We start from the raw sequence: 12840 nt of genomic DNA, 5'->3' as shown, positions 1-12840 counted from the left end.
TGTGTTACCGGAGCGTACCGGATCTGTATCCGGCAAAGGACCATCACATCGATAATCGCTACAACAACAACCGCCAGCGTAGCAAAGCAAGTCTGCAGCTTTCTAGCATACTCATTCAAAGCGAATTCCTTATGGCGACTGAGGGAAATCTTATTTGGTTGGAGGACTCTTTTAAATTGAATTGAATAATAAACTTGTGTCTATTTATTTCAACACATGAAATTTGGTAAAATTTTTATTGCTAAAAATTTGTGGTATATCTCGAATTTACATATATGTATTTTTTTTAAACGCATTCTTTTAAAGGCTTACAAAATACAATTAAAAATGAAATATATAGCTGTAAATATGTATGTATATGCATCATCATATGAAGATAATATTATACTATAGAACATTTGCAGGACATTTTTAACAACGTTATAAAACTACAAAATTTCAACAACAATGACGACAAAAAATATGATTTATTTGTAAGTATGTATACGTTTCTAAAAATATGTATGTGTATGTAAAAATTTCATTTAAAACTTATTTTTGTTAACTAACGCTTCTTAACAGCTCGCAAATTCATACCAGTCGCCAATTTATTCACTGGTGTATGAACACGTGTCGGCCGCGCCAGCTCCATAGGCACCGGATTGCCTTTACTGCGTTGCGCCAAATTGATGCGGGTCATTTTAGTAGTAAGCGCACGTCTGCGAAACACAGCTGCGCCTAATGTTTTCATGGTCTCTTCGGAGCTTGAGCTACCACTACCGCTGGCGGTGCTTGAAATGGATTTGATCGCTTTCGGGCCTAATGTCATTGATGAGGAAACAGGTAGGGCAACATTACGCGGTTTCATAACTGTAGCCAAATTGATATTTGATGCGCGTACGGGTATTCTGCTTGGCCGTGAGCGCAAGCCAGATTTTTTTTCGTTTGACACATCATTTGTAACGGTTTTATCATGCCGGCGTTGTGTAACGTTCCTGAATTCACTATCATCACAGTTTGTGGCAGTGCCATCGCTTTCGGCGTTACCACCCGCGGACAAACGGCGACGTGTAATCTTACTACCTGCTGCGTGCGTAACTACTTCAAGCGATTCTTTGTTTTTTTTGGGGTTTCCCGACGCGCTGTTATCATTAGCAGCTCTTGTTAGATCAATTGGAGTGCGCACAGAAGCGCGCAAGCGCCTGGCTGGCACGTTTGTAATTTCCGACGTCTTGTTGGAAGAGTCATTGACAGCAGCCGTACTAATGAAATTAGTACGCGAAACCAATTTTGGTGTAGATCTAGATCGTGTAGCAGCAGAACTACCTGAGCGCGTAACGCCAGTATTTGTAGCCGCATCCGCGCGAATTTCTGATCTTGTACGTGAAACTGTTGATGTCATAGAGGCGGTACGCGTCACAGATGGAGTACGGCTTGTAAGATCTGGAATGCACGCATTTAAAGAAGTACGAGTGGCGGTTAGAGTACGCATAGGAGTCGAAAATGTGACACGTATTGCAGATCGACTGCGTGTGGGAGACGCAGTGCGTCTAGCAGGCCGACCCCGTTTTGACGCATCTGCGCGCGTTGACGATTGAGTGGAAGTAGGCAAAGAAGTGCGCACTGATGAACGGACTCGCATAGCAGACGTAAGCCTAGTTTTGGATCGAGTACGCGTAGGCGATGATACGCGCATTTTGGATCGGGTGCGCGTAGGAGATGATACATGCGGGTTTGTTGCCCTAGTCCGTGTAGACGATGTTGCGCGCGTTATTGATGGATTGGGACTTGGTGAGCTGGAGCGTATAGCGGGTTGAGTGAGCACGTCTAACTCCGGCGCATGTATAGCAGTTTGGCAACGGAAGGGTGATTCAGTTTGTTCACTGAAAGAAACGTGAGTAGCTAATTTTGAAATTTTTGATTCATTTAAATTTGGTCCAGCGGATGCTCTCGATGTTTTACTTGCTTCCTTTTCTGATGCAATAGGTTCTAATGAACGAGTTCGTGGGCGTCCTCGCTTACGCTTTTCATCGGAATTTGTTGTACTACTTTTGACTGTTGCCATTGATTGAGTACCGCGGAGCGTCTTTTGTTGCGTCTGCTGCTTGGATGATGTTTTATCAGTACGCATTCGCTTTTGATCCGGTGATTGTGATTGTGGTGAAAGTATTTTGGGATCAGTTGCTGCTTTTCCGTCGGGATTCGGCGTTGAGTTGTGCGCTCGCTTTAGTGTCACGCGCGCTGGTGTTGATGGCTTGGTAGTTCGCTTTTCGGATGCGCCGTCACTTGATGAATCAGAGTCCTACAAATTTGTAAGCAATAATTAAGTTACCTATTGAATTTTATATTGTAAATAAATAAATACGAAACATGTTGGTGTTTAGAGCAAGTTATCAATCGATACGGTTAAGCAATTTAATGCGTAAAATGATTTGAGTTGGAGATATTCTGGATAGAATGGTTTGAATCGTTAAACGATTGATTGAGTTCACTAGTTAGCGGAATTGATTTGAAGGGAGTGAAACGGTTTCAATTAAGTAAAGGGACGAATTGCAATTTTTTGTTCAATTTTTTGTGCAATTTTTATTGCATTTCGCTGATAAATTCTCTCAGTTCCAGCAACAAATACAAAATAAGAAAGTTTCATATTCACAAGCAGCAACCCACCATCCTCTCTCTCCCACCACCACCCTTCCGCAGACACACGCATACTCATATACCAATACAAAATAGTAGTAGCACATTTTTTTGTCATTAAAGTAGACATATATGTATATATTTTTTTAATTAATATAGTTTATACAAAGAAACGAAAAACTAAAGAAAAATAAATTTACATAAGTGCAAATAGTTGGGGCAACAGTATGAGTCACATGTGATTAAATTGGTGGCAGAAATTTTGTGGGTGGTGGTGTTTTGGGTATCGTGATGGCACTGGTGAAGTCGGTAGATGATATATATTAGTAAATGTGCTCGAATATATCTACAGTTGTAATCCACGTCGCCTGGTACTCACTTTATTGCTTGCTGGCTGTGCGGATTGACTTCGTGTTGCACGACGTTGCGACTCAGTAAGATTGACAACGGAAATATCACCACCACCGGCACGACGTTGCCGTCGTACTATTGTGCGTGGTGACATTGCAACCGGTGGTGAAGGCGGTATAACATCGGATGTGTTGAGCTTAAAAAAAGAGAAAAAAAAAGAAATTTAATAAGCAAAAAGTCAGATATATCTGATGATCAATTTTTTTAAATACCTTATCTGCATCAAAAGCTTTCACAGCTTTCCTAGCTGACGAGCGCATTGTAACTTTATTTGCAGGTGTTACTTTTGCTTGCTGTAAGTCTCGTGCTCGTGTTGATATTTGTGATTGCGCCTTTGGCAGCTCGTTCGGTTTATCTTTCTGTTGATCTTCCAATTGCGCTTTTGGCTGCCCTTCCGTTTCTTCAGTTGGCTGTGCATTTCGTTTCGAAACTTTTGTTTTCTCAGCTGGCTCCTCCTCCTCACTCGCCTTATCTTTGTTGGTTGTTGTATCATTCATTCGTCGCTTAGTCGGACTTGCGGTGTTATTGTGCAGCAAACTTGTTGGTACTGTATTTGATATCTCTTTGGGTGTTCTATTTACTTCAGGCTCAACCGTAGTCACAGCAACTGTTGCTTGAGTTGCACCACGCCGTTTATTTCTACGTCTACTTTCCGGTGCGTCTTCATAATCTGATACAACGCCGAATTCCTGGAGTTCATTATGTCTTAAGCCATAGCGTAAATTTCGTCTTGCGCGTGTATTGCGCACTTGGCGTTTTTCTTCACCTGGTGGTTGTTCAGCTTTCTTATCCGAGTCTATGCGCGCTTCAATCCTTATTTTCGGTGAGCGTTGTGGTCCATCTCCAACTTCTGTATCGGATTGTCCACGTGTGGAATTAAGCGATTTCCGTAGATAACGATGTCCTACACGATTTTCACGACCATATGTCGTGGGTACACGCGCCGATGGTGAAATATCTTTAGTTATTATAGTGCTATCCCCCGTATTTGGAGCGGACACAGCTTCATGGGAGGGCGGCGTAACGATAGCAGGCGTTACTTCAACAGTTGCAGAAATTCCTTCTTCTGTCGGTCGATCTGTAGCGTTTATGGAGATAACATTAGGTGGTGGTGGTTCTGAGGGTTGTAATGGCTGTGATGATTCTGGTGGTTGTGTTTTCTCTGGTGGCACCAGTTGCTGCGACGCTTCCTCAATCATTTCACTTACTGGTGTTTTACTACGCGCGGTCGTTACTGTGGCAACATCATCATCATCCTTCGCAGCCTCGTTCTCAGTCTCATCGTTGCTATCCTAATTATTATGGAAACAAAAAAGTATATGTTATAACTTGTTACCTATGTACGTTAACGTAAAATAGATTTGTATATACCTCCTCGCCCTCTGAATCATTCGTAACAGTCTTTCGTGTTGGATTGTAATTACCATCAACAATATCTTTGAAATCTATAATATGCTTAACAGCCTTCGGGTCAAGATCAGCCTGTATCAACTTATCAGCAGTCTCTTTCATTTCTCTTTTCAGCTGTTGGTTGTGTATTACATTCAAGTCCAACGTAATCAGCTCTTTTGCCAATAATTTACACAATTCCTTGTTGGTTAAATTATTGAGCATCTCTTGTAGAAACGTTTGTGCAATTTTATTGTGTATATTACCATCAGTTATTGATGAGCTCTCTTGACGTGTCGAATCTATTATAAAGCGTGTTATCGTTTCGGGGCGTATATCATGTAACGGATTTTCATAGGGTGCGCTCAACACTGTCGACACCATGGGTAATAAACACGGCTGTAATAGACCATGCTTTTTACGCTGAATCAAGTTTTCAAGAAAGACGCCCAAAATTTGATTGATGTTCGAATCTGCAATAAGAAAACAATAATTGATACAGACACACAGCATAGTGATATTTTGTTTTTTTGAGTTAGACAATTTTTATTTTATTTATTTTAGGTTATAATATTTTTTTAATGTTTTCACGATTTGATTTTTAATTTTTTTATTTTATTTATCAGAGAATAAAATAATTTTTAAAAAAATTTTTAAGTTAGACGATTTTATTGAAAACAATGCTTACATGAAGTAATAATAATACTAAAAGCTAGAAAATAATTAGGTAGGTCCTAGGCATAGGAAAATTCTATTGGTAATCTTAAGTAAGACGAACTGAACCTTAATAAGGTTATGCTACGCCTTACATTTTTAGAAATTCCACGCGCCCAATGCTTTTATTTAATTGTCCGATTAAGGCCCTAGATTGATGAGGAGTGTAATGCCTAGTACCTAGCTAATTATTTTCTAGCTTTTAGTATTATTATTACTTCATGTAGGCATTGTTTTCAATAAAACCGTTTAACTTAAAAATTGTGTTTAATTATTTTATTTTAAAGTTTTCAATCTTTATTTAATTGTCTATTATTCCTCATTCTGTTTACTTCATTTAGTGAGTCATTATTACACGGACACCTTCCTGACAATTTGTTACAATCTAAGTCCTCAATATATAATCCTTCCAAAGACTTTACTCGACTCTGCGCTACGTATGCTTGTCCCTCCTCGAACTCCAAAATATTTTGATGTCACTTCTACCGGACTGTATGTAATATTTGTTCCAAATATGAGCCAAATCGGATATCATAGGTCGCTTTCTATTCGTGTATGTATTATGTGTTCCAAAAATACGATTTTTTTGAATATCTCGATCCTTGCGCCACCTAGCGGCGATTTTTTCACAAGCCGTTTTCCATTCTTGTATGTATTATGTGTTCAACTAATACGATTTTTGAATATCTCGATCCTTACGCCACCTAGCGGCGATTTTTTTCATAGGTCGCTTTCTTTTCATGTATATACATATTATGTGTTCCAAATATGAGCCAAATCGGACCCCAAATACGATTTTTTTGAATATCTCGATCCTTGCGCAACCTAGCGGCGATTTTTTTCTTATTATTGCATTGTCATCGGGTTCTGAACTATATTCCAACTTTCAAGCTTGTAGCTTATCGGGAAGTTACTTAAATACCAATTACAAAATTCGTGCCAGCCAGCCTGTCAAGTTAAGCTAAATAAAACCGTTTAAAAAATAAAAAATCTGAAAACAGCGATGGTTATTTGGGCATCTTTCTAAATTCCACTTCTTCATGAGCTAGCTTTTCAACATCTGAGTATTGAAATCGAAATCTCCTGCATTCATACTGTGGCAAAGGCAGATGCTTCCGTCCACTTAGTCATATGAATGTCCCACAGTACGGTTTGTAATTTGTCTCCATTGTAATGCCTTTGTTATTGTTATTCCTTTTAAACACAACAAGGTGTGTGTTTTTAATCCAAATTGTGTGGAATGTTCTCAGTCGCGCTCAACAGAACTTGAATTTTTTTCTTTTACTGTGAGTTTTTTTATTTAATTTAGTTTTGGTTACCTTTACTGCCATTTGTTATTTGCTATTTTTTTTACTTTATTCTTTTGCGTCGTGCTCCTCTTGATTTTCCCTACAAATTGGCCGGACTGGACCTACATGTTTTATGCCGACTCCGAACGGCATCTGCAAGGCAGATGAGTTTTCTCTGAGAGCTTTTCATGACAGAAATACACCCAGAGCGCTTGGCAAACACTGCCGAGGGGCGACCACGCTTAGAAAAATTTTCTTCTAATTGAAAAACCTTATTTCTAAAATTTTGATGTTGCTTTGCCCGGGGTGCGAACACAGGGCATACGGTGTGATAGGCGGAGCATGCTACCATCACACCACGGTGGCCGTTCTTTAGTTTTATTCTTATTTTTTTATAATTTTTTTTTTTTGGTTTTACAAAAGAAAAAGTTTTGTAATTTTTTTTATTTCATTGATATTTTTTCATTTTCTTGTTTTAATATATCTTTTTTTTTTTTTTTTTGCCTGTTATAATTTTATTCTTTACAATTTTTTATTTTGTTTTCGTCCTACTTTTTATTATGTAAATTTTTGTTTGCACCTGCATATGAATCCGACCCCTTTAGAATTGGCTGAAAGTTTTTCTTCTTTTTCTAGCTTACGAAAGACGTTTTTTTAGAATTTTTTCAAATTTTTTCATCCAACTCAAAAAAAGTTATGAATTTAAAAAAAAAACATCGTTTTTGTTTTCAAAATGCTATAACTTTTTCAAAAATTGACCGTTTGGGACCTTTTTTTTTTTAAATTTGTTTTTAAATGTACTTTTCGGAAAAAATACAAAAAAAATGTTTAAAGTTTTTTTTTCATTTTTCAGTTTTTCGAGATTCTTCGAATTTCGCCATTTTTCTCTTTTATTCTCATAAAAAACTTCAATCAATTCTGCAATCATCCCCACTAATCCCGGAATGGGCCTATTTTTTTTTTTTTAATTGAAACAAAAAACTTTAAACATTTTTTTGTATTTTTTCCGAAAAGTACATTTAAAAACAAATTTAAAAAAAAAGATCCCAAACGGTCAATTTTTGAAAAAGTTATAGCATTTTGAAAAAAACACCGTTTTTTTTTTTTAATTGATAACTTATTTTGAGTTGGACACCGTTAAAAATTTGTTTGTATTTTTTTCGAAAAGTAAATTTAAAAACAAATTTAAAAAAAAAAGATCCCAAACGGTCAATTTTTGAAAAAGTTATAGCATTTTGAAAACAAAAACGGTGTTTTTTTTTTAAATTCATAACTTTTTTTGAGTTGGATGAAAAAATTTGAAAAAATTCTGAAATACGTCTTTCGTAAGCTAGAAAAAGAAGAAAAACTTTCAGCCAATTCTAAAGGGGTCGGGTTCAAAATTGGTCGAAATGGGATGGAATACCCCATATATACATATATGTTCTCTGTTTTGTTGTTACATTATTTTTCCTTTCATTATTTTTAATTTTATTTCATTTTATTTATTTTTTTAGATTAGTTTCGAATTGTATTTGTGTGTTTATTTAAATATATAAATTAAGGCAATTCACAAGGTATTTGTCTTATGGAGTATATTTTTAAATAGTACCCTACTACCCAATGAGTTGTATGTTGTATTCAAATACGTCCGTATGTCATCAGCAAACAGCATTACAAACCCTAAATATATGCAACTGATATATTTACTGCTACCTATCCTGGTTTTCGTTGTTTTTTTTTACTTTTGTTACGAATTTTCTATGAAATTTTAAAAATTAACTAATAATTTTTTTTAAATAACTTAGCACGCCCGATGTGAATAGTCTGATGAATTCTTAATAATTTTATATGAGAAACAACAACAAAGAACACATGACAGATTTAAAATCGTAGCACAAACATTGCATACGAGAACTTGTGAATTGCCTATATTTTTTGTTTTTAGCGAGTCGAATCTGATTCATTCCTCTTTTAGAAAATTGTATTCAAATTGTTTCAGTTTTAAATAATCGAAAAAATAACGGCCCACCTGTGCTTGGATTGAAATAACGCAAAAGTAATTTTTCAATAATATCGCTTGATTTTATATAGCCGCGTAATATGAGACGACAAAACCCAACAATTATTGCACTAACGATGCACGTATCATCGCATGTATCCAAAAAATGTGACATCATATATATCACATCAACGCCTTGACCAGCGCTTAGAACATTTGAATCATCTTCACTATCCAAAAACTCTAAGGTATTATAAAGCTGACGACCGCTCTTCTTAGTTTTATTTTGCTCTTCTTGTTTTGCAAAATTATCCAAACCATATCTGTGTGCAAATTGTAAAAATACATTAGATGTTTCATAAAAAAATTCTATAGCCGCCGCCCACCTGTCCAGCAGTTCAAATATACATGTTATTGATGTCTCCCAAATGCGTATATTGTGATTTTTAAAAAACTGCGCATACAATTCTTCAAAAACGTCTTTAGCTAACGCCTCATATAGCATACTACAGGCAGTGCCACATTTCAAAGCCCAATCGCGTATAGCAATTTGATTTGAAGCTAGATGGCGACATATAAAATCCTGTAAAAGTAAATGAAAATATAATTCATGTAATTTAATATGCATTTTCTATAAAATACAATATCATATGGTTATACTTACATTGTATAATTTTAATATACTCGGATTTAATGAACGCACTTTCGGCGAAACAACCATATAGAAGGAAATTTGTAAACTCTTTAAAATATTTTCTGGCTTTAATGTTTTGGGCAGTTGTAGTGGACCTTTCAACTAAATTAAAGCAGAATTAGTAAATTTGAATTATCTGCATTATCAATTGTAAAAAGGCTAACCATTCCTGCTTTAGGATGCTTATCTAAAAGTGGTTGCAACAGATTTGTGTATTCCTCAGTTGTTGCATGCTTCTCCTCTGTTATTTGTTGCGCACGCATGTAATCTTTACGTTGTACAAAATTCATTTCTTGTTCTTCTAAATCCAGGATTTTAACTTTTAAGGACGATAGTTTTAAATTTAAATCTGCATTAGATGAACTTGCTAAAAGTTCGGCAATTAACGTGCGATCATGCAGTAAATCATTTGGTTTGCTATTCAAATCACATATGTCTTGTATGATTTCTACAAACATCTAGAAGCCGAAATATGTTTGTTTATAACATTGATTTAAATTATATATACAAGCATTTCACTACTGACCTGTATACGTGCATTTTGATCTGTAATCAAATTTTCTGCACAACGTACGACTACTTCGATAACTTTCTCATCAAGACGGAACGTTTTTAAAAGGTATGCGAGTAATTTTTGCAAATTCCCACGACCAATCTCATCGCCCAGATCAAACGTATAAAGTATTTCCATAAGTGAGAGTAATTTATATTGGAACTCCATTATTTCGAATTTGTCCATATCCGGCTTCTGTAGATGGCAGAAGCTATTATACAAAAAGTAAGGTTTTTTGAATAATTAGGTTCTAGGAAAAACTACAAATTAAAAATGTTATTTACTTTTCTACATATGTACAAAATGTGCTCAATTCTGGCACTACCAAATCAAATTCTTCTGCCATTTCTGCTTGTAGAAATTCGGTTAAACATTGCCAGTACAAAGCTATTTCCATAGTCAGCTTTTCATAAGGCACGCAGCGATGTAGTTCACCATCTTCTTCCAATGGTAGGCAAGCGAGTAAGTCATCTTTGTTCTGGCGTCTATGTAAATATTAAAAATAATCTGATACATGCAGGTATATATTTTAAAATTCTTAACTAAAAATACATACTTGAATATCTCCCTAAGTGTTTGCTTTGCGACTTTACGAAACCGGTCGATTTCGCTCTCAGTCGAATCTAATTTTAGAGCCGAAATCAATGCAATTAAATCTTTCTGGTATGACTCAATCCATTGTTGTAGCATAATAGTTACAACTACTTTACGCACACCATCACAGCGATCGTTCAGCCCTTGTTGCAATAACGTCAACCTTTGCGCTACTTTATAAGAACGCACTGGATAGCTACTCATGTGCAAGTATGTATGACGACGCACTTTTTCATCAATATCCCATAAACGATCTAATATATACGGTATTGTATGATAATTACGTCCCATACATGTTATAACAGCTTGACGTACACGCGATGATGGATCGGCACATAGATGAAATTGATATGCACGCAAAACAGGATCATCTGGATTATCTGGTACTTGTAAACGTTGCATAGCTAATATTGCTTGTACGCGCACATTTGGTGAAATGTCGTGTAAACGATGCAACATATATTCCATTATACGATCGCAAATGGCATCATCCAGTGCTGCCTCTTGCCCAAGTGCTTTAAGTATCATATTTACAAATTGACAAATACGAAAACGTATATGTGGATTGCGCGATATTGTCTAAGAATAAAGGAATTTAGTTATTTCGCATTGAGTTTTAAGTGAACGGCTCAGTCAATTTTACCGTCAGAAGCCATTTGCATATATCAATCAAAACTGGGTGTGTATCTTCCCCATCATAGGAGCTGACAAACTTGGAACAAAATATCAATGTCGTTTCTGCATACTCGTTGCCTTCATCTGCCACCATTGCAGTTTTTATCATTTTGATTAGTGTAAACATGAATGCATCATGATCCATCTGAACCGACCGCAAACGTGACGAACGAAAAAATAAACAAACCAGTAATTAAATACAAATTGCTAAATTTACAATAATTTACCATACCTTTGCGTACAGTTGCTTCAGTTCCTTTATATATTTTTTGTGGTTTGTTTCATTTAGTTGCACATTGGACATAATTGTGTACATGGGGCCATGTAGCATCATCGTGCTGCTGGCAGATGCAGCAGCACCGACACCACCACCACCCCGCTGACGACTTTTACCAACAGCATTTTCTTTTTCCTCATCTGCGATTGGAATTTTTCGTTTGCGCCCCATATTTAACTATTCTGCTGTTTTGCGTTTTATATATACTTTTTTAAGCGTTTTTCTTTATAGAAAATTTTTTATGGCTGTTCTTTTTTCTAGCAATTCAGCTTGTCAAACCATCCGTTAAAAATTTTTATACGCAGCGTCGCTTTGTATATAGTTACCATATTTTGATCATATTATTTATAAGTTGAAGGGTTGCATTTCAAATTTATCGGAAATGTTCAGAAGGATCGGCATCACAAATCACACTGACAAGATTGCGCATTGCGTATGTAAACAAAAGAATTGCTGTTTTTTATGGGCAATTTTTACGTAATTTTCGATATTTCTTTCTTTCATTCGCTCAAGTAGTCAAGTCAGACGTAGATGCGCAGAACGAAGCAATTTTGAACTCGTGAATACGCAATCTTCTGTGTGTGATTTCTGATGATGCCTGATGCCAATCCACATGTGCATTCACGAGTTCAAAATTGCTTCGTTCTGCGCATCTCAGTCACACTTGACTGCTTGAGCTAATGAAAGAAAGAGAGAAAAAACAAGAGCTGAAGAAAAATGACGTAAAAAATGCCCATAAAAAACAGCTGATCTTTTGTTTACATGCGCAATCTTGTGTGTGTGATTTGTGAAGCATCATGATGCAATCCATAAGGGCTCCGGCGACACAACGAGATTGACTGAATTTTTGTATCTATGAGTGTCGGGTGGTTGACGGTTTCCCCGCGACTATCAAATTAAAAGCCATCAATCAACATTTGCATTGAGAAACCGTAGCGTTCGGGCGTGAATATGTCGTCATCGGATGATGATTGCTTTTACTTGCATCTACAGCAGTTTTATTAAATAAAAAAAAATTGTGGATGAAAAGCTTTTACGCAAAACCTAATAGGTTTACACATATACATCTTTAAACGAATTAAAAATGTCATGTAAAGAGGAATTTTAATATGAATTGCTATTCTTCCGCGCACTTGTTCATTTTGAATGTCGACACAATCTAAATACAACACTGCTGTTTCGTCAATCACACTCCCTACGATCAAATAAGCAAGCGTCAAATGAATCAACGTGTAGCCGACAACATATACGTTTGTCACGAAGCTACCCGACTGCGCTAACACACAGAATTCCGTCAATCTCTTCACTTTCATTCTTACTTACTTACTTTCAGCTTAATGTAATTACGTGGACTCTATTTTTGACAAGGCAACCTTCGTAGCGTTTATTTTGCAGCGGCAGACCATTGTGTTTACAACAATATTGTTTTTTTTTTTTCTTATGTGACAAGAAAGGTTGGTATTGTCAAAAATAATTAATGACTGGTTAATCCAAATTGACCTGGTTTGTTAGACCTAGTTTACACATTACGAGATTAGCTCCATTTTCGTACATTATTCCTAATCGCTGATTATAATACCAGATTTCCCATATAAGTTTTTCCCCTCGATAGTCGTTAATTATGAATGCATTTCAGTGATGCTGATT

The 12840-nt window shown here is 36.2% G+C and overlaps 1 protein-coding gene across 1 annotated transcript; it reads right to left on the bottom strand.

The window, feature by feature from the left end:
• Positions 1-201: 201 nt before the first annotated feature.
• On the bottom strand, positions 202-11508 carry Cap-G (Chromosome associated protein G). Its single transcript, XM_067774715.1, has 13 exons — positions 11149-11508; positions 10885-11061; positions 10204-10820; positions 9932-10132; positions 9621-9858; positions 9259-9552; positions 9065-9196; positions 8787-8983; positions 8431-8723; positions 4399-4889; positions 3240-4319; positions 2996-3163; positions 202-2281 (listed from the first exon to the last, which is right to left on the bottom strand). Exons 1-13 carry the CDS (start codon positions 11362-11364, stop codon positions 545-547), a joined length of 5841 nt encoding a protein of 1946 aa, XP_067630816.1. The 5' UTR covers positions 11365-11508; the 3' UTR covers positions 202-544.
• Positions 11509-12840: the final 1332 nt, after the last annotated feature.

This window comes from Eurosta solidaginis, chromosome 3 (genome assembly GCF_040869045.1).
Source record: "Eurosta solidaginis isolate ZX-2024a chromosome 3, ASM4086904v1, whole genome shotgun sequence".
In the NCBI taxonomy this organism is placed as follows: domain Eukaryota; kingdom Metazoa; phylum Arthropoda; class Insecta; order Diptera; family Tephritidae; genus Eurosta; species Eurosta solidaginis.
This window is presented reverse-complemented; position numbering and strand designations above follow the sequence as displayed.